The sequence below is a fragment of the Haemaphysalis longicornis genome, unplaced genomic scaffold (genome assembly GCF_048455015.1).
Source record: "Haemaphysalis longicornis isolate Haplotype H1 unplaced genomic scaffold, Haemaphysalis longicornis Haplotype H1 scaffold_10, whole genome shotgun sequence".
NCBI lineage: Eukaryota > Metazoa > Arthropoda > Arachnida > Ixodida > Ixodidae > Haemaphysalis > Haemaphysalis longicornis.
The window spans coordinates 45,751,574-45,774,159 of record NW_027526204.1 but is presented as its reverse complement, the minus strand read 5'-3'; the positions used below and the strand labels follow the sequence as shown (position 1 = coordinate 45,774,159).

The window sequence follows — 22,586 nt, the reverse complement described above, 5'->3', positions numbered from 1 at the left end:
GGATGGTATTGGGGCCGCTATTTTGAAACGTGCGCTCGCGAAACGCGTGCAGGGTACCCTCGATCACTTTTTTGAGGAAGTGTAAATAAAATTTTCTGTTCGTTCTACTTTATGCTTGCACTCATTTTAGAATAGGATACAATAAACTTTATTAAATGCCGGCAACCGACGGTTCAAATTACATCACTATAACCACTTTTTAGCTATATCTGGACTTTAAAAAGTGTGCAGAACGGCAGCTACAGACCGGCAGTTCTGCACTCTTTTTAAAGTACAGATATAGCGAAAAAGCGGTTATAGCGAAGTAATTTTCCATTCCCGCCGATTTCGCTATAACCGGGCTACACTGTATTACACTCGCCGCCCCATATTTTCCCCTTGTCCACTCCTTAGCTAGACGGATCTTCAAAGAACCATTTGCTTCAAAAGGCAACTAGGTGCAGCTGAACTGCCTGCTACCTCTGCCGCAAAACGGTGAGCGATTAGCAACAAGTCCTACGACACCCAAGACCTGTTAGACTACATAAAAGCAGTTGCATTGATTTTGCTGTTTGCAAGCATAGTCAAGCCGACATTTGCACAAAAGGCTGCGCGAGCTTCGGCACCTGCAATGGCGGCGATGGGGTCACTGGGGCTGGTGGGCTTCCTCGCGTGGCAGCGGCCCCGGCGTCAACCGCCGCCGCGGTGGCAGTTGCTGGCGACGGGCCCCACGGAACGGCGGGTTCCTCTTCATCGGCACTATCACCTGTACCAGAAGAAAACAAGAATTACGGGGAACAGATCAGGCACCTGCAACAATGACAAAGTATGGGAATACGTGTTTTATTACTATTTGTTACAGCGGAGCTGTTATGGAAAATGAAAGCCGTTCCACTCAATGAGAAAGCCGTCCGAAGTGCAGAGCAGTGATTCGCCATAATGGTCTGCAGCGCCGTTATCCGCTGACTGCTGCCACCCAATGCATTTCAAATTTCCCACCTTCGCAGTACTCGCGCACCCCCTGCCTGAAAGTTGAAACTGCGCCAGCGCGTTCCTTTCTGCGCCATTTAGAACCATAGAGTTTCATACTAATGAAACTAGAGGGGACACTGGCGCTGCAATCGTTCAACCCCCATGGCAACGTTACTAGATAGGTTCAGTTGTCAAACTCCGCCGCGTTTCGCGGGACTACCACCTCACGCGGGAGCCAGTGGCGCTGCAGTCGCAAGCGGATTCGTCGCGGCAGCCGAGGCCTGGCTTGCCTGGCTGCCGTCCGGTCGCATCAACGTTGGGTCGCATCGTCTGGTTTCAGTGTCGGCAGTATCGTCTCGTCGCAAGTGCGGTGTGGTTCATGAGCGATTGCTGTTTGGTGGTGTCGGGTGGTGTAGTTTATTATGGGAAAGTGCGTGCCATAACCATCTTTGTGAGAAACATGCCGACGTGCTGCGTGCTCGGCTGCACGAGTGGCTATCGAAATGACGCAAACCGCTCGCAGTGGCATTTCTTTTGTGCACCGAGTGACGAAGGACTGCGCTCCACGTAGGATAGAGCGATTCCACGGGCGGACAAAAGCCAAAAAAGACAACAAAAAGGTCGATGGCATCGAACGCGTCATTGAGAAGAAGACAGAAAAAAAGGAAGCTTTCGGTGACCTCTTTTGGGATATCCTGGAGGAGCTATCCCAGAACACACTAGTCCGCGTTGGATGCAGTGCCCACTTTGAAGTACCCGTCTTGAAGTTTTACCTAGTGACACGGATGCACTTTTACACAAAGTTCCTGCACCAGCGAGAGAATGCCAGCATTCAAGTGAAGGCGGCAAGAAAGCGTGCAAAGTTGATTTAGAGACTGACGTCAACTGAGTGAAGTGCTACAAGTATTGTGTTATAAATGTCGAACAAGCCTTTGGGCAATACTATCATTTCATGTTGCAAGTGCATGGAATAAACTATGTTAACTGCAGATGAATTATTTGTTTTATTCTTCTTGAATTGTTTGTCCTACTCATATACATAAAAGGATATGTACAAGTTATTTACTTTATCCAATAATACTGCTTGGTGTAGTTAATGTCCAATAGCACCGATGTCACGAAGAAATTGTGGGCTGGAAGGTTATGAAAAATAGCAATTATGTTCTTTCGCAGTCCCTTTCGTGAAAGATTTTCGTTTTTTTTTTTTTTTTCGTGCAGTCGTAATAACTTGAAATTTGTACGGAAGTGACAAGCCTCTCTTTCTTTAGGGGTATTTTTCAGATGCTATTGAGTACTGAAACTTGATTAGAAAAAAAAACGCTAAGTTATGGATTGGCATTCACTGATGTACACACCTGCTTCATAAGAAAGCACTTCGATCTTAGCCGAAAGGCCGAGAAGCGATAAGACATTTACCTGCAATCAAATGGCGGTACAATGAATTGTTAAGTCTGAGACATCATCCTGCTCCTCATTAACGTCATTCTATCCTCGCGTCTTGGCGAGAGGTCTCACAAACCGTCCACGCAATGATATATTGTGGCACCAGCTTCTCGCAAACGTCTCGGCGAGAGCTTCGCTGCAAAAAAAAAAAAAAAAATGTTCGGATTGATAAAGCACTTGTAGTGTGTTATGTACAAAACTGGCCGCAATTATTGCTAGATTACCGGTGAATATGTACAGCTGAATCCAAAATGTGACTGCCGCGGGTATTGCATGCGTCAATCCCTAGAAATTGCGGTTTTGGTCGTGGCCGAGCGAATAAAGGGCAAAAAACTGTGTTCTGTGTGTTTTACCGTCTGATATGGGCAGTCTTGTGACGCATAAGGCAAAAAATCGGTCATATTATAGTAAACAAGCCTCTACACGAAGTTTTAGTGCCCATAAACGCGCGAACAAGCGCCTGTGCTTAGCAGACGACGTGGAGCAAAGTGGAGCCGGGTGGAACGCTACCGCCACCTGGTGACACGTTCAAGAAACGGTGCCATTTTCAATGCATGGGACGAATGGGGAGTTTGACAACTGAACCTATCTAGTAACGTTGCCCCATGGAGCTGATTGTGTGACGTAGACTCGTGATTTTCGAACTTGGCTTAACTTGAGGCTTGACGATTGTTATATGTACTAGGCTTCGTACTTTTCCGCCCCGTCAGTTTCGGTTTCGGCGTCGAAAGCGTCGGTGGGTCATTCCGGGGCAGAATTGCTGTTGGCGTTCGATTCCAGCGGCTGCAGTGCGCAAATACTGCACGGCTGGAATGAATGGATACGGGAAGCACTCCACGCCGGGTAGTGCGTTCCATCCTAGCCACGTTCGTGACTACGCTTGCGATTATAACACGAGCACGGTAGCGCCGAAGACAAATAAAAATCCTTTATCAGCAGTAAGTATGTGTGCACAGCCGGTGATTTTTTTTTTAATGTTGCGGGAGCGTCCACCAGCGAGTGGGTCGGCTCCTTATCGTGGGAGAAAGCGGCGAAACAAGTGAGGGTAGGCCGCTTGCATAGGACGATTCCGCCAGTGCAACCGTCGTCTGCTAGGCTGTTCCCGCAAGCACAACACAGCCGACACAGTCCCTTTCCGTTGCTGATCAGCTGCGTGTATTCACCTGTGTAACCAAGGCTCACGCGCAGTCGCTGTGACCGCCCGCAACCATGGACGCATATGGGGTGTTTGAAGCTGAAGGTAAAAACAATGTAATGAAATGAATACTCTGTATATGCAGTGCAATATCAGACAGGGAAAGAAAATGTACCTCTGCAACGGTAGAATGGCTTTACCTATTGCAACAGAACGTGGCCAAATGATTGCCTGGGGCCTACCAGTACTTTTGGGGCATAAACTATGGCTTACATAGCTATGTACTGGTGAAGCCATATGAGGCGATCACCGGCATGCATGCTTGCTATTCAATGAAGTCGCTGTGAGTCTACATTGGTCATAGTGTTCCCCATCCAGTGGCAGGTGTTGCTGTAGCAACTGTTTGCGTTAGTGGAACCCTGACTCAGCGCCTGGAGACAGGCATATTGAGCACAGAGAAAAAGTTGGCGACTGCACTAGGCGAGTACTGTGTGAATTTATTGTGCCAACAGCAAAGTGCAGAGTTCCGTTTCACTCATTTATAAAAAAGCCCTCACCACAGTCATACTCTGTAACACTAATAAAAAAAGCACAGCATTGCTTAATACATCAAAAACAAGAGTGCAAGCTTACCTTGAGGAAGTTGTTTTGAACTTTTGAAGGCTGGTAAACAGCAAACATGCAAACTATGCAGCGAAAATGAGTGAAGGCATAAGCATGTCGCATCAATCTATTTATTGTCCCATCCAAGAGCCAGCATTGCTTAATACAACAAAAGCAAGAGTGCAAGCTTACCTTGAGGAAGTTGTTTTAAAATTTTGAAGGCTGGTAAACAGCAAACATGCAAACTATGCAGTGAAAATGAGTGAAGGCATAAGCATGTCGCATCAATGTATTTATTGTCCCATCTAAGAGCCACTGTGAACATACCAGGATTTAGTTTGTAGCTGCCTACCAGCATTGCCATTTTCGCAACCAGCATACTGATGTACGCAGGCTGCTTTATGCAGGAATCAACAAAATGGTTACTGTAAGTGGCGAACAAATGCGACGTTAGGTTACGGTAAAAAGATTGCATGAAAGGAACCCTAGAAAAGCTTATAGCTGTAGAGCAGAAGTGTTTCGATCAGCATCTGCCAGCACAGTAGAAGCAGGGCAACAATATCTGATCAACGAACAAAACAAGGGTCTTAAAACAGCGTACACTCGGCATGACAATATACAGCCACAGTGAACAGCAGTGGGTGGATACAATCTGCAACTTGATAACAGCCAGAAGTAGGTGAAGCAGCCTTCTACCCCACTGATCAGAACCTTTTGAGCCATACTGACAGTGCAAGTTGGGAAAGGGCAGCTTAACATTTTTCAATCCATTGTTTGGGCAGACATCAATGGTGCATAAACAAAACACTGCAGCCACAACGTACAATGTAAGTTTTAACTGACATTCACGTGGTGAAAGCTGATCCCCTACGTCACACCTTCATGAATATGTTGCTGGAGGAGGTGGCGGCGCCACAAAAAGTTTGTGAAAGGTGCACAATAGAACCTGGCTTCAATAGAGATTTACATGGGCAGTGAGGACGCGCCAGCTCTCTCACAGTCATTGGCGCCACACACAGTCCTCCTCAGCAGGGTCCCTCAAGTGAATACCCCTTTGGAACACAGTGGGCTAAAATACCACGCAGAATACTTCCACTTCATTCTTTCAGTTCAATAAGCACGTACACAAGTCTTCAAATGGCTGCTCATAGTAGTTAAATGAAGTTGGTTTCATGCTGTGCCAAGGCTATCGCAAATGAAGCCACTGCTATAAGTCACATTTATGCATACAATGGATGGTTTCGAACAACTAATTTTCTTGCACCCGAGAAAAATCGTTTGAATCTTGAGTGCCTAACAAGCAAGATTCAAAGAACATCTTCCATGCACTACAAGGCACTTTCCTCACCACTTGTTTTTCTCTTTATTGTGCAGCTGAATGTACAGGATTGTTTTTACTATTTACATATCGTAGGCTGCAATCAACCTCTCCCCAAGCCCTTTTGCCTTTTCAACGGTGGCCCTTGCTAGAATTTTTGTGTTTTTGGCAGCTTGGTGGCATGCCTGCCTTGTCTTGCGCTGCTGATGATCCATCCAATGATCCTGACTTGGAAACTGGTTGCATGCCTGGTGCAGCTTCTTGTGTTGCCTGCTGTCTGCTCCTTGCACTGCTGACACAGCTGGGACCTGTATCGAAATGGATGGCATCATTGAAGGTTTTGCAAGACTTTTGTACAGATATTAAGAGCACAAGTATGTACTCTTAAAATCCAGCACACTAGCATGCTTATTTACAAAAGGGTTCCAGCAACATAACATATTTAATGACTCTGGCTTTCTCATAAAAACACAGTTACGATCAGCTGCGCGCTGCCGTGTTGACACTGAAGTCATTACTTAAACCAAAGAGAAGGCACATAAAATGAACTCACAGGACGCCAACAATGTTTTCAGAGGTTGTGCTTTAACAAGACATGACTTTAGCAGTTGGATTATTCAAGACTGAACAACCACACAAAATGAGTAAATGTTTTGAACTTAATGTGGAACAGCTACGGAACAACGAATGCATGAACACAGCTTGTGTATTATGAAAATGGTACCGCAGAGGCACTATTTAGTTGCTATTTAGGCAAGCACCGTCTGATCAGCAACATTTACGCTGTTTGACACCTTCGCACGTAATTTCAAACTGTTCCTGCGCTTCGGCACGCTTGTATAGAGGCACTGGAAAAAATAGAGAGCCTTCAATTTCACACGCGTACCTGGTTATATCTGGGCGTGAGACCTCGGTTAGACAGGTGATGACTGGTACTTGTGGGCGTGTAATGTACACACACGGTGCTTAGATATATCAGTGCGCGTTATTGGTCATCTAATAGAAACATTCTACACGGGAATTTTCACAAAATTAGGAACTCCCGTAAAATGCAGCCCACTGCTCCAGAACGCCCTGCATGCCTGCCGCTCTTAGCAAGACGAGGCCGTTTTCTGGAAGGTTAACACGAATGAAGTACGAGAATTTTTTCGCTGTGTGGCCTGATAAGATACCCTGTTTCCTACGTTTGTCGCTCTCAACATATAAAATTAACATTTGCTCACAGAAACAGCTCTACAGTGCGTCAAGACATCAAGAATACACGAATAGTACAACAAAGAAAGAACCCGATTAACCATCCGGTCAGTAAAACATCGTCTGCGTGTTAGCGACGAACAGAGGTGATATGGTCGAGTTGGCCGTTATGGCTTGTTTAAGGCACCAAAGCAAACGATCAGCTGTTACTCAGCGTCCTTTCACGATTTTGTCAGCATGCCGACCGCACGTCGGGTAAGGCGACAACAGTTACACTTATGAGTGGAAATGAACAACAACCGTGTATACTTACTTGGGGTTATATGACGCGTCGCTCCGCTACTCGTAGTCTTCCAGAACGAAATTTAACGCTGTACAGTGGCCCTTCAGCAGACACATGCCACCGCCGACTCGCAAGCAAAAAAAAAAAAAAAACGAAAAAAAATACGCTTCGCCGCCGAATCACCGGCTCCGCTAAACTCAGCCGCGTATGCCGTTCACAAATCACTTCCCCTCTTATAAAAGAGTACTTCTAAACCTTAATTAAAACTTAACGTATAGTACAAGTTGTTTATGCGACTAATAATTTATACTGTAATAAACATTAGTTGTAGCTTTTCAACTTAAAAACAGATATTTCGAGTCAAGTCAAGATGTTGGCATAGTCAAGCCAAGTTCGAAAATCACACGTCTATCTGGCATGGCCGCCCTCATGGGGGTTGAAGCAGACGATCAACGGCTCGCATAGACACTAGCGCCAGTGTCCCCTCTAGTGTATATTAGTATGAAACTCTATGTTTAGAACGCGCCATTTTTAGATGCAGAGCATCTGATTCACTCGCCTTGTCCCTGCGGCGTCGTCGTCGTTGTCCACCCCTCCCCCATTCTCCTCGCCGCGCCAGCTGCGCTCTCCGCCGCTCACCCCCTCTCCTCTCCGATAGCGAACGCTCTCTCACGAGGGGCATTGGATTGGATTGGATTGGCTTGGCTTGGCTTGGATTGGTTTTGGATTGGATTGGATTAAAGTGGATTGTGTTGGATTGTGTTGCGTCATAGCCGCGGCAAGTTGCGTCATAGCCGCGGCAGACGCGCTGGGGCCGGCGCATGTGCAGTACTCTCTCTTCCGCGGTTTCCTCTCTTTCGGGCGCGCTGCGCATATAACCGGTGTGCCGTTCTCCGGCGAAGCAACATCCACGCTTGGCTCAAACACCTAGAGTCCACGCCGCTTTACAAGTACGCCAACGTCGTCATCGACTGGGACCGGCTTACGCAGTCCCCTCAACGTTATGCGCGCTATAAAACGCGGTCCCTTCGCCGCTCCGCCTATGCGTCGCATCTACACAGGGGTTCCCGCGAGGGGAGGTGGGAGTTTTTTTTCTTGCGCCGCCGCTTTTTTCGCTTACCGTCGTAAAAACCAACCCAACGAGCGTTCTTAATTAAACGAACGTGGGGGCTGCTGGTTAGATACATAGATTTTGTCTGAAATGTACCTGTAGTTTTCTTTTGCGCTAATCAACGGGGAGATAATTACGAGCGCCTGCGGGACTATGTAAACCGCGTGGTTTTTGAAGCCTCCGCGTGACCCCTTGACGACGGGACACAAGGCTCTACTTGGGTCCGTTATCTCGCTGCGCCGCCTGATTCCGGCAGTTGACATCGACCGTTAGCGAGCTACGACAACAAGTCGAGCCCATAAAGTGCTATGCTCTAATAATAAACTCTCCTGTTTGTATTTTTTTGCGTCCGTAGGACGGGAAAGCCGCGCTACTCCTCCCTTCTAACGCCCTCTCCCTTCGACCACCTGCTCGCCTGCAGCGCTTGACATTCTAATACATGATGGGTTATACGGTGCCTGGAAGATGTCATCCTAGCAATGCGTCTGTGCTTAGAAGAGAAGCCGGCTCTAAAGAGCTTGGTCTAAGCTGTCATAGTCTCGGTAGGCTGACTTCCCCCCGTCGTAGGGTGCACAGGGAAGCCTACAAACAATCCCGCTGAACGCCTCTCCGGCGCGACGGCGCGGTTTGGGTTGTGCAAATTGCAACTTTGCGAATTGTGGCCAACCAATAACCGACAAACAGCTCCGCTGGTCGGCCACCGTCACAAAGTTGAATGACACCGAAATTTTATTGAGCGCAGATCACTTTAGGGGCTCGCCTTGTCGTCGTAGCTCGCTGTACCGCTTGATGTCAAGCGACTGCCGCGATCAGGCGGCTCAGCGAGACAACGGAACCAAGTACAGCCCGGCGTACCCGTTGTAGGGCGTCCCGCAGACGCCGCAGAAGCCTCGAAAGTCAAGCGGTTTAAATAGACATAACCGTTCGAAACTCGTGAACCGCTGGCGCTTGTCATACATTTCTCAGTTGTTTAGCGCGAAGAAAACTGCAGGTACATTTGAGGGAACATATACGTAATTAACCCGCAGCGCCCGCGTTCATTTAGTTGCAAACGCTTGTTGGGTTGGTTTTTACGATAGGAAGCCAAAAAAAGTGGCAGTGCAACGCCGGCACGTGCGGGAGGAAAAGCAAGCACAAAAAACAGAACATCCCCTTGGCACATTATCAGGCAGGGGGCGCGCAAGCACTGCGAAGGCGGGAAATTTGAATTGCATTGGGTGGTAGCAGTGAGCGGGTAACGGCGCGAGAGCCTATTATGGCGAATCACTGCTCTGCACTTCCGACAGCTTTCACGTTGAGTGGAACGGCTTTAATTTTTTTCAACATACTGCCGCCCTTAAGGACCTATAAAACAGTCGTTGTTACATTGAATTTATGTTTTCAGCATGACGGTAGCATGAGTACTTCAGATGAGCGACAAAAAATAGGAAACATTGAGGACACAAATGGACAAAAGAACGAGTATACACAGTGGTAATGCTCAGTGGGCAAAACTAAACCGTGAAAACACTAAATTTTTAAGGTTTGGGGTCAATCGTGCACTGAAATTCTAGCTTGTCTATTGTTCTTACAAAACATTCTGCTGCTGACAGTGTCCGCAGGTAGTCAGCTGTACGTTCAGATGGCTGATTGAAATAATGATGCTCGTGTGTGTTGCTGTGAGGTTGCCTGATAGTTTTACCGCGATTTGTTCGCGAAAAATGCTTGAAGGGAATTTGGAGTGGGTCGTTTCGGGATATTTTGTAATGACCGCGGGAATGAGAATATACAGAAACCTTAATCAGTTTATTATTTTGCCGTGGGCAAGAGTTCGGTGGTGTGCCCGTTTACGGATACCAGAAGCTCTAGTGAACCGGGAGTAATTGGGGAAGATAGAACGTAGAACAAAGTTCCGCACATATTCAATGCTTGGGAATAACTGTTTTTGACATGGTTACAAATTATCTGGGCGTACTCTCGAGTTGGCTCAGGCTAAGATGTATAGGCGTTCTGTTTTGCAATTATGGGCGTCAGGTGTAAACACCTTCTTAAAAATAAAGCTTATAGAGCTTTATGTATACTCCATCAATATGGGTAGTGTATTATCACGGCAACCGTGAGAATTGCCAGAAATTTCTCACGGCAGTCGCCTCTCATTGGCTAAGAACGCTACCCGGAGATTCTATGGGATAAATATTCCCTAAAAAGCCGTGTTTGCGGCTACCTCTGTAGCGCAGTGGTTTAGCACTTGGTTTTAAACGAGAAGGCTCAGGGTCGAGTCTGATATTGCGATGTTTTTTTTAGCTTTCAGAATTTTTCGGTCATCGTGATTTTGTTAATACTTCTTTTTACTCTGGTTCTTACTAAATCAAGAGATCGACGCACAGGACTTCTAGAATGGGCTGAATTACGTTTAATATAGGCTGTGTCCTGTGTCGTTGGGCTGGGTTAGATTATGTTGGTTGCAGTTGGGCTGGATTTGGGTAGGTTATGACGCGTTCGGTAAGGTTGTGTTAGGTTCGGTGACGTTATGTTACGTTAGGTTACGTTGGGACGTAATACTCAGCATATCGTAGTCCAGCCAGCTTTTATGCAAACTGCCGTGAGAATTTTTCAAAGGTGATTCTCATAGCTGCCGTAAGATTAGACTCAGCCTTTAGTAAATACGCGCAAAACTCGCAACTCCGCCCGTGAGAAGAAAGCGAGGGGGAGGGGGGGGGGAAGGGGGCGCATGCGCAGAATAATATTTGGTGCGAGTAAACGGAGCACAAAGCTGATTTGTATCGTCTGCGCACCTGTTGAGGGCACGGAAAGGCACGTCAAGACGTGCGCAGGACGTCGCCCTGTTCAAATCGAAACAGTAAAAATTCAGTACACGCGCGACAAAATTTTTACTAGGCGCGTTTAGTACTGCGCTGAAATATCACAGCGGGCATAATAAACGGGCGGGGTACAACATACATGCTGTGCATCCGGCGCAAACACTTAAGCCTTACCGAAGCCGACGCGTTTCGGGTGGCGGTTCCATGGCCCGGATGTCAGCCTCTGCGCCGAGGAACTTCCACCGTTTGGGCTTCGATCCTCGGCGAACATGTTCCGGTCACCTCCTCCTCTGGCTGCTACATCCCGGGGGGCGGGGGCTCGTCATGGAAGCGAGGACCTCGCCGGCCCCGCCGGCTTCGAAGACGGACGAACGAGCGCGTCCAGTCTTCTTCCTTTGGCACGCCCTCGCGACGACTTCACGCGCAGCACTGCACGCGTGCACGAATCGGGCCGCGATGCCCGCGCTATTCATCCTCTTCATCACATCATCTCGTCCTTTTTGGACAGATCAAGTATGTTGTAGCTCGCTTTAGTCAATCCTTTTGAGCGACATGTGCACCATCACTTGAATTCCAGGACTAGGGAACCACTCCTACTTTATGGCTCAATAAAGGTTCCGTAATACTATTACTGTACTATGCCCCATCATTTTGGGGTACCTGAAGACCACCAACGTCCCCATAAGGCAGCCACCACTATCAATCATCATTACCGTAATCATGATGCCCAACATCACCTTGTTATTTCCGGGTGTCTTTACTACGCTTGGACACTGTGCCCTCTGTGCGAACAAAAAATTTTGGGCACATGGGCTGACAACAGGAAGCAAAGCCTAGCCGTTAAAGCCCTGCTTACATTTCTTGGTGACTCCTCTCTGGATTCTCGGCTCTAGGTTGCGACAAAATTGAACAGACTGCGAAATAATATCTGAGGAGTTTTTCTTTTTTTTTTCTTTTTCATGGACGATAGCCGTGTGCTGAAAAGTGAACTGTAGTCATCTGATTCAGCGCCCCGTTGTATGTGAGACGTTTATTGGTTTTACTGCTTTAGTTCATTTGTCGGTTTCACTGTCATTTCCCATACGTCCCATATTCATTCCTTTCTCTTTCTGTCCCCAGTACCCTCTCCCCAGAGGGAAGTAGCAGGCCCAAGATCAGTTTCTCAGGCCAACCTCTTCTCGTTCTCCATAAACACTTACATTTACTCTATCTCTCCGGGTGTCTTCCTCTCTGTCTAACGGCTTATCATCACGCGGGCATGCTCCATGCCGTGACGTATGTGATCCAGCCTCCTGACCAACATTGTCATCACTCTTATAATCATCATTGTTGTAATCACACTTGGTAAAATTTAGTCGGGTGCGCTTATCACACCTGACCGTAGGGAACTCCACGGTCACTACCACTTCTTTCGCCGTTCACCATAGAAGAACTTCGGGTGGAAAGTCTCCGGAGGGCGTTCTTTTATGCCGTAGAAAAATATTTCGCAAATATCGTCTGAGGTGCGACTGATTAGATTTAGTCTTGAACGGAAATATATTCACAGAGGCATCAGTGGTGACTTGGGAGTCATGAAAAGAACTGTACAAAACTTTGATTTTTGTGGCATTGATTTGCGTGCTGAACACAAAGCGTGCTATTTTTTGGGGGGAGGAAAAAATTGGCTGCGGCTTAGATCAGCTAACCCCGGAATACAAAGCGCAGACTTGGTATAGCCTTGTTGAGTCGATTTTGCGAACTGAACGGCTCGCTTTTCCTCAGTATCCGACTCCAACTTCGCGCGCTTGGCATTCAGGACCCTCCCCAGTGAAGCAGCTCGCCGGGCAATAACGGCAGGGTGTAGTAAAAAATTAGCGAGATTAACAGCGCGAAAGAACGGGACAACAGAGGAGTAGACTACCGAGAGATCAGGAAAGGTTACTGCGTGCCCTGCAGGTCAACACCTTCCCGCATCCCACCAGACTACACCTCTTTGACGGACACACGTTTCTCCCCTTTGCCGCTTCTGTGGAGAGCCTGGGACTCTCAGACACATAGTGGGCGGCTGCGACAAGTCCACCCTAGACCCCCCTAACATCCACCTTTCCACGGAGCTTTGGGAGAGAGCCTTGGCCAGCTCCGGCCTCGAAGATCAGCTGCGCCTGATCGAAAGGGCTGTCGACGCGGCCCGAGCTCAAGGCATCCTGGAATGAGGACGCCTCTCTCAAGCATTTTCTGGATTAATTAAAGTTTATTCTCTCTCTCTAACACAGCACTGTGTTAGTCTACTTCTTTGTCTATTGTCCCGTTCTTTCGCGCTGTTAATCTCAGGAATATGTACCAACTGGCCCGCCTACGATTTTAGTGCCCTTCTATTCTGTGAAGATGGATGACCTGCGAAGCTGAACGCACTCGACGGAGTGCACGAAACGCACCTCGTTTCTTTGTACTCATTTGCGAATGAGCATACTTCTCAGCCATTTAGCTGGATGAAACGTAGAAGGACTCGAGCTTTATTCTAGCGAACAAACATGGGACTGTCTGTTTTCCTTCCGAGTCGTAGGCATCAAGTGTCTGTGTAACACACAACTCATGTCCTCATGAGGACATGTCCTCATTCCGTACATGCCGTAACTGGCCTGATTGTTGGATCTTGGTATGGTAAATACGTGCTTTCCATTTTAATAATACTTTAAGTTGATAGTAAGCGCCGGTGTCGTTTTCCTTTTCTCGTCCCTGTGTCAGTTTGCGCTTAAGTTTCACTCACGGACGTTCACCAACTAGCTCGTCTCACCATTTTGCTACACAACTCAATCCGTTCGACCAGTGAAGACACTACACAGGCCGCACGGCTCTTCGACGTCAAACGTGCAAGCCTCCCGCCAGCACAACAGACACGTCATGAGTGAAGGCATGGAACCTATAGGTTCGCGTGCACGCCCGGGGCCCCCCTTCCTCCCTACATCTCCTGCACGTGCACGCATAAATCGTCAACCGCTTATGCGCGCGTGCTTAATTAAACGTGAAAGACCCCGGCAGATAACACTTGTAACAGAGGGGTCGGCGGTGGCGAAAAGGAGCGCCGGAGCTGCGCCGAGTAATGCGGTTTCACCGGAATGAAAACTGAGTGGTTAGACGTGTAATCTTTCGCAGTAAAACTTTATTTTGAGCCTGGTGATGTGGAAGTGGTCCCTCAGTAGTATTCAGACGCCACTTGCCGACGGCGGCTCAAAGCCTACCGCGCCCGCGCGACGCTCAGGCAAGAAGGCCTATCTTCACTCTTAACCATGACCAAGCTCGAATTGACTAGGCGAGCGCGGCGCTGCCAGGCGCGCGGCGAGTCACGTGGTCAGGCGGTGACCCAGCTGAGGAGAGCGCATGCGCCTAGCCGGCGGTGACGGCTAGCGCACGCGGCGGAGCTCGGCACGGCGAGTCATGTGATCCGTTGCCACGGCTACGGCGCAGCTGCTGTCAAATGAAAGTCAAATTGCTGGACGGTGCCACTTCTGCTGACGAGAAAGGAACAGCTCCGACGCCGCACCCGTGCTCTCATTCCACCGCGCGCCGGCACCCTCCCCCTGGGTCTTACTCGTGTCGACGAGGTCGCGCTTCGGAGGATTCGGGCGGGGGTGGCCTTAACTCCCGCCGTGACCCGCCAATGGCCTCACTTCCGAGATTATTTTTCAAACCCCGGTTGCCCAGCTTGCCACCGCAGAGATGCAATAGCCGACAACCACTACTTGCTGTGGTCCTGCCTCGCCTTGCGTCCGACGAGGATGCGACATCTTGCGGCGACGGGCGTCCTCGTAGACGACGCGACCACAGAGACCGTGTGGATGCATGGGCCCCATCATCGTTCCTTCCTGGACTTCATCCACGAAGCGGACATTTTCGTGTCCATTTGACCAACTTTCATCATCATCACCTTATACTTCCTCACATGTGCCCTGTGGCAAAAGAAACGCTATAAAATTGCTGGTGATGGTGAAAGTCGGTTCGACTAGGCCAGTAAAGCTTTGCTTTAAAACATATGGCCGCTCTACATTCCGGACGAAGCCCTCAGCAAAGCTCTTGTGTGGCACAATTTTTCCTTTATAAAAAACAGTTGTTGAGACGGTATAAATCGATTAACTGCTTCAGTCATAGTATAACTGTGGATTGCAAACTATCAATATTTCAATATTACTCTCACACCCGGCTTAGCATGATTGATATTGTACATTCCCTGCTTTATATAAACATGCTTGCGTTAAGCATGACCTATCCGCCATCATCGGCGACGAAAAAATTGCGTCGACGATGATAGACGAAGTTAGAATTTGTGCTGACATTTCATCATCCTCATCATCATTCGTAGCTGACCTCGGTGTTCATTCATGACAGGTGGTGATGTATTGATGCATGTACGTCGTCATGACACATGATCACCACGATGAGGATAGAAGACCTATTATCATCGCATCGTCCTCTTCGTTTGTCTTTGGGTGGCGAAGCTGGTTGAACACTACCATAGGTAGACTGGACACATTTAGATCTATATAGTCCCACAACGCCCAGCGCATCAAATTTGGTATGCGTAGTTTGAGATGCCAGAAAGTGACCATAAATTGCATTAAGCTAAGACTAAAGCCTGGAGTATCGTTTTTCATTCCCTGACGGGAGTTTTCTCATGTGAGTAGATAACTATAGCGCCGTCATGGGTCTACTGGCACCTCGAGAAAAACGGCCGCACCCGGGGGCTCGGGTGGTGGCATTATAATGGCATCATTTTACTAAAAAAACTGTGGTGTATTCCTCTGTCATAGGAATCGGTAGAACACGAAAGTGAAATGTGCAGCGAAATCTGCAGCTGAGCATGATTTGCGGGTCGGCGGCTGTCTTGTGGGTGTACTTGGCGAGCGACGTCTTGCTGGCGGGTCGCTTCGGCAAAGGTGTAATGGCGTCATTTCCGTGACGGATATGACGTCCGTGAAATATTGGAGTATCGCGGCATAAAACACTTTCGTGTTAAAATATAAAACCAGTAAACGAACAACGCTAAGTATAACATACTCCTTAGTACTAAAGGTTGCTTCCCCGCAAGAAGACCCTGTGTGCAGTGGTGCACCCTTTACAGGCCTCTTGCTTCGTTGTACTGGTGTCACTTCCATGAGGATATGACGTCAGCCAAATCTTGGTGTATCCGGAAATAAAAGACTTTCGTGTTAAAAAAAACAGTAGGTTTCATCCAAGATTTGGGTAGTTTCTTCTTGAGAAAACGACCAAAAGAATCCATTTGTTGTCATGTTTGAGGCCCGCCCACTGTTTAATATTGCTTCGAATTTCCGTGTATCATATTTGATAAAGTGCGCCTTCATTGAAGGCAAAATTTTCGTATCGCTTTTGGTACGCTTTTTAATACAGCTTTCAACCGAAAACACTTTGCCTGTTAGCTATTCTTTTGTGTTTTTTTTTATTTGTAGCCTGAAGTTAGGAACATACTGGACCGCATCGTCGCAGGCGAACATGTCAGCGATTTTAGGGACTTCTCGGAAAGAGACGATGAAGATTACATTCCCCTAGCCGTCGCGAACCCCTCCGAGACAAGTGATGATGACCGTGAAGACGTAGAAAGGAATTGCGCAAAAACAGTCAGTTTCCGTTTCAGTTTCAGTTTATTGTTTCAGTAGAAATGGTACAGTGCATAAATAACTCTAGGAGGTCCCGTAGTCATAGACTAGGGAGGGACCTCCTACCAACAAGTACGAATGAAAAGTACACCAAACACGGTTAACAGCAGTAACAATCCTAAAAAAAAAAACACGAAGAACATAATTACACAATCAAGCCAAATATTGTTACTAAAAATCAGAAGTATTATACAAAAAGATAATTAAAGGGGGATATTCATCTACATGCCACATATACAAGTAAATAATAACAATCGTTAGGCCAAAATGATCCGGCGAAGCTGCCTCTTAAAAAGAATGAATTGAAGGAGATGATTTGATGGTTGGGGGTAATGAATTCCAGAATGAGGTCGCCAAAAAGTTCGCAGTTAGTTTGCCGTAGTTAGTCCTACATTTTGGTAAGAGATAATTGTTGTGGTGTGAGAATCGAGTGCGATCAAAATGGGGGTTTTGATCTTTAGATATTAACGAAATGGGTAAGTTCCCCTGACAAAATTTATAAGTTAGGACGCAAAGAGAATATTTATTTAAATCGCCAATTGACAAAATATTAAATCTGCGGAGTAAAGTTAACGCATCACATGAAAAATGGCTGTAAGTGATTATTCTTAAAGCTTGGTTTTGTGTGTGCTGTAAAGGTGCTAAGTGAGTTTGATATGTGTTGCCCCAAGAAGAAATGCAATATGAGATATGGCTGTGAAGGAATGCATAGTAAAGTGAGACTAATACGCGTTCATTAAAATAGGGACGGACTCTAATCAGTATTCGCAGGTCATAGGCCGTTTTACGGGTTAATAGAGATATTTGACTGGTGAATTTCAAATGCCTGTCCAGTTCAACGCCGAGAAATGTGGCATGATCTGTAGCATGAAGCAAATTTGGCCCAAGGCTTATGGAAGGCTTTCCCGGAACAGTTTTAAGCGGGGATGAAAAAATCACGAAGTGTGATTTAGTGCCATTAATATTTAGCACATTATCACTGCACCATTTAACGACTTTAGCGGCATCAGCATTGAGGTGAGAAATTAGGGAATCCAAACATGTGTTAGAAGAATAAATTGTCGTGTCATCAGCGTACAAAATACAACTAGAATGTTTCATTTGGTCGTGAAGGTCATTAATGTATGCAAGAAATAAAATGGGTCCCAAAATTGAACCTTGTGGTACTCCAATGTTGGTTAGTCTAATACACGAAATAGTATCAGAAATAGAGACCACGTGCTTTCGATCACGTAAGTAATTGCGGATTAGGGAAAGCGCTGGACCACATACACCTAACGCATTTAATTTAGCAAAAAGTATGTCGTGATTTAAAGAATCGAACGCTTTAGAAAAATCAATAAACAGGGCACCGGCGAATTTACCTTCGTCAATGGCTGTTTTAAGATGATCAGTTATAGTAACAAGAGCTAATTCAGTAGAGTAACCAGGTCGAAAGCCAAATTGATTAGATGACAGAATACTAAATTTTGAGAAATAGCAGGTTAAACGACTAACAAACAGCTTTTCAATTAGTTTGCTGAAGAACGACAAAATAGCAATTGGGCGATAGTTTGATAATGATGTCTTGTTACCCTTTTTGAAAACAGGAATTATTTTGGCTATCTTTAGGCAACTAGGAAAAACGCCAGTTTTGAAAACTATGTTTATTATGTGTGAAAGCGCGTTACTGATAAGATGTGCTATAAGCTTTATAAGCGAAGAATTAAAGTTGTCTAAGCCAGCACCTGTATTTTTTAGACTGAGAATGGTCATGCGCACTTCATCTGGGGAAACAGGTCTCAGAAAGAAACTGTGTGGCAGACGATGATAACCGTTGGCAGTTGGAAGCGAAAAATGTGGCTGATCAGCATAGAAGGAAGCTACGAAGGCATTGGCAATGGCTGACGGATTATTTAACATTTGCTCACCAACCTGAATAGCAGTTATAGGGGGTTTGACGGTGGCTTATTTAAAAATTCGTTAATTATTTTCCATTGTTTTCTTGAATCGTTGCCAGCACGGCCGATTTCTTTTTCATAATACTTCTTAGCGTTTTTAAGAAGCCTACTCAAAATATTCGAATAGCACTTGTAACGCGCCAGCAGGGTCAAATTGAACGGCTTCTTTTTTGTTTTTTTATAAAGATTATCTTTCCTGCGCACGCATTTTAGAAGACTATCGGTCATCCATGGACATCGAGGTGAAGCAAACCTTTTCTTGCTCGTTGTTATTGTTGTCGACTCAGAAATAGCGTTAGAAATTATGTTACAAAATGATTCAAAAGCGAGTTCAGGATCATTTTGCACCGTATCAGGGCACCAATCAGAATTAGCAATTTTGTTAAGAAATGAAGCTTTGTCTATAATATTTCGTTTAACATGCATATCCGGATTTTTGACATTGCACTCTATTCGCACAAATATGGGGTAATGATCCGTTAATGAAACTTCAATGACACTAGATCCAGGAGTAACCAAAAGGTTGGACAATGAGGGATCAATTAATGAGTCCTGTCCTGTAATATTTCGACGAGTCGGCATAGATATAAGTGATTCGAGGCCATGTCCATTCAAAGTATCTGTATAAGCAGCATGCACAGAATTGTTAATGTCTAACAGATTAATGTTGATGTCACCCATAATAACGATGTTTTTTCGTTCCAGTGAGAGTGTGTGCAAAACCTGGTTTAATTCTAAGCAGAAATCCGAAACAGACGATGAAGGAGAGCGATAAATAGACCCGATAATTAAGCTTTTGGAATCAATATTGAGAAATGACGCATCAAGTTCAAGCCACACAGACTCGCAATTCACTTGATTAATTGATAAGTCTTGACGCCTGGAATATTGTAACTCAGTGGAAATGAAAACCGCTGCGCCACCATGACAGCCGCCGCTGCGGTGACAGTATTCTGCTGTATAAGATGAAAAAGTGTATAGGTTGCCATCAGCTTCATTGAACCAAGTTTCACTGACACATATGATCGAGAAATGGTGATGGAGCGATGCTAGGAATGTAGTTATGTCGTCAGAATGCTTTCGTAAGCTACGAGCATTAAAATGCACAAGAGACCGGCAAGGTGTTTCAAGATATGAATCAAGATCGGACGGTGTGAAGTATGAAGCCATGATGAGACTGTTTAGGAAAAATGAACATTAGAGAAGAGATTAGATTCAAGTGAAAATGGAGAGGTCAGCTACAGAGTTAATGCGATGAACCCGGCTGTCCTCAGATTTGCGAGCGTTGATTCGACAGTTCTTTGTCCACAGGAAGCGCCATCCCTTTTCTTTTTTTAGCGCTAAGGCCTGAGCAAACAGCTTCTTGTGGTCGGGTGTTAGGTGCTCATTAATGAAGATGGGTTCCTTGTTCTCTCCTGTGAATCCAAGACTGCCAACGACCAGCCTAGCCTTGCGAGCCTTCGCCAGGAATTCGTTTTTTTTTTTTGGCGCGTGAGCAGAACCTTGCAATGATGTTTTGATGACCAGACTTAGTGGGAACACGATGCGCAATGTCTACTTCCACCGGAGAAAGAGGGCATGAAGCCTTTTCAGCGATGGCAGTCACAACGGCAACACAGTCTTCATCCTTAGAAAACGGCACTCCTTTGATTTCAACATTGTTGATCCTGGAATATTGTTCCATCTCGGAAATCTGTTTTCTAAGAGCCTCATTTTCAGCCAGCAAAGCCTTGTTTGAGGCTAACAACTCGGCCTGCTGGGTACGCGAATTCTCGACAATGTCGTTAAGCATGCTTAACCCACCATCTATGTCGGTAACTTTGTTACGTAGGGAACTGTTATCCAGTCCAGCTTCCTGCAACTTTACTTTCACGTCGTCAACAAGTTTCTCAACAAGTTTGTTCAAGCGTTCTTGAAACTGCGCCTCGAGGTCATCGAGTCGCTCGGTCAATTCGGCATTAGTCGGCATAATGAAAGAGAACAGCAAACTTGCAAAACTACAAAGTAAGCAAGACAATCAACAGCAGCAGCAGCAGTTGCGGTCACAAATATTCTTACGCTATTTCCATAAAAAATAGCCACCAACCTGTGGAACGGAACAACGGCTTAGAAAAGCGCCCACTTCGACCGCAACCGCTGCCGCTGTGATGATGCTGCCCAGCCGATGGGAGCTTTTAAAGCTGCGATGGTCCGGCGCAGGCGCTCTGGATGGGATCCGTTGACACGCAGCGCAGCCACGACACACCCGTAGGAGCGCCGATCAGTCCCACGTGCGGTATGGCGCAGCAGACAGCTTCTTCGGTAGATGATAGCCCGGGGCAGCAGTTTTCCTGTGGAACGTAGAACAACGGCTTAGAAAAGCGCCCACTTCGACCGCAACCGCTGCCGCTGTGAAGTACAAAGAGCACAAAGAGCACATCGTACAAAGAGCACATTCAACAGGTAAAACGGTATGACGGCAACACCAAAATCCACTTTGATGTCCACTGCCCGCAATTGTTGGCACGTACAACAGCTTTATGGGGGGATTGGCCAGTATAATTATCAGGCGTCGCTATGCAAGTGCACCATTCGCTCCAGACGCTGGAACACTGGAACATGTATGTAATATATTCATTTGCTTCAGGAACGCGTGGAATGTCCACACGCGCCAGAGCTATCAGTTGAAGGAGTGGCCGCTAAGCTTAGGCATGTAGGCTCCCTAGCTAAGCTGAGGACTTTCAATGCCAGCCCATCAGAACGCCTGATCTTCGCAGGAAAAGCGCCAAGAGGACAGCCGACCAGTCAGCCCTCGCATTCTGCGAAGAAGACGAAGGTCACACCCAGCAGCCTCAGGATGGTGATCGCCTTTCACTCCTTTGTTGCGGCGACAGGCCGGATGCCCTGCTAGACAGCTATGTCTTCATTCGTGATTTTTTCCCTGACAATTATGTTATATCCAAAGATTTCTTTTTCTTTTCTCAATCTTTTCGTCGTACTTTACTCTTTTTTCACTAAAATAAACCGGGTCACAGCCTAATCATTACGGGCAGCTCCTTTGCCAATCCCCCACGTGGGTATGCGTCATGATTTAAGGGTCCAACCGACCGACCGACCGACCGACCAACCAACGTTCGAACAGACATAGCTGTGCATCTTCCACTTGTGACGAGCAAGCGACTTCGATGCAGGAGCTGTTTACCAAGCGCTAACACGCTTATCACAGCTCTGTGCGCGAAATGCAACGTAACTCCGTGCTTGAACAAGCAACGCAATTCTGCTTCTTCGAATACCACAAGCCAAGTGACTGCAGCTGGCAAAGAGGTAGCAGAAAAGCCTACTGTATGGCCGCCAGGGCCACCACTGGAGAGGCCGGCGCTGCGATAGTTTTGACGTCACTTGTAGGATCACCGTTCCTACCGTGCTGCGTAGTTGGCCTGCAGCACGTGACACTTCGTTTAGGACGCACATTCTAAGTGTATTTTCGTGTTATTTTCGGCGTTTGAAGTTAATTATCAGTGCGCGAAGCGTAGTTTGACCACATGGGGTCTTTATAACCGTGTCAAATGTGGTAGGCTGCCCGCAAACGACTTGAGCGTGGTGGTGTATGCGGACGTATACGGCCGAACCCGGTGTAAGCATAAGCTGCGGCTCGTTTCCCCGATCAACATTGAAGGCTGCGACGATCGCCGAGCTAAATTTCTAGATTTCGCTTGTGGTTCGCAAGAAATGGATGAAGCAGGAAACCATGAAGCGTTTACTGCTTGAAGAAACGCTCCGCACACACGTCCGCCGTGCCTGCCCGCCGGCGGCTCGAACCAACCCAGGTCACGGCAGCAACATCTTGTTGCCGCTTTTTAAAATCATACTGATCGCAGAAAAGAAGTTCCGCATTCGGGAAAGCGGATGTTAGTATAAGGGCAACTAATGTGCTTCGTCCGCCCTGCAAAAAGAGGAGCGCCCCCCAGCCAGGAACGTAACGGCTGGCGGGGACCGACCCAGTGTTGCGGATATCTGCCAAAGAGGGCGCTGGGTGTCGCGGGCTCCGTGTCGCCCTCTGGGCGCTGTCCGGTAGTGTCATCGGTCGTGATTTTCAAAGCGATGCTCACATATCTGCAGCGATCTACGCCGACCGGCCGCGGAGGTCGGTCCCGACACCGCCGGCCCGTTCACGCACGGT

General features: G+C 47.0%; 1 protein-coding gene across 1 annotated transcript in view; it reads right to left on the bottom strand.

Moving 5' to 3' along the window:
- Nucleotides 1–20,715, bottom strand: part of LOC144157718 (uncharacterized) — a 32,376-nt gene extending 11,661 nt beyond the window's left edge. Inside the window, exons 1-3 of the mRNA XM_077688500.1 lie at nucleotides 20,514–20,715; nucleotides 11,014–11,268; nucleotides 606–745 (exon numbers count right to left, since the gene is read on the bottom strand). Of these exons, the coding sequence (XP_077544626.1) occupies nucleotides 606–745; nucleotides 11,014–11,110 (237 nt within the window). The 5' untranslated portion in view covers nucleotides 11,111–11,268; nucleotides 20,514–20,715. The remainder of the gene's footprint in view (nucleotides 1–605; nucleotides 746–11,013; nucleotides 11,269–20,513) is intronic.
- Between the last annotated feature and the right edge of the window lie 1,871 nt (nucleotides 20,716–22,586).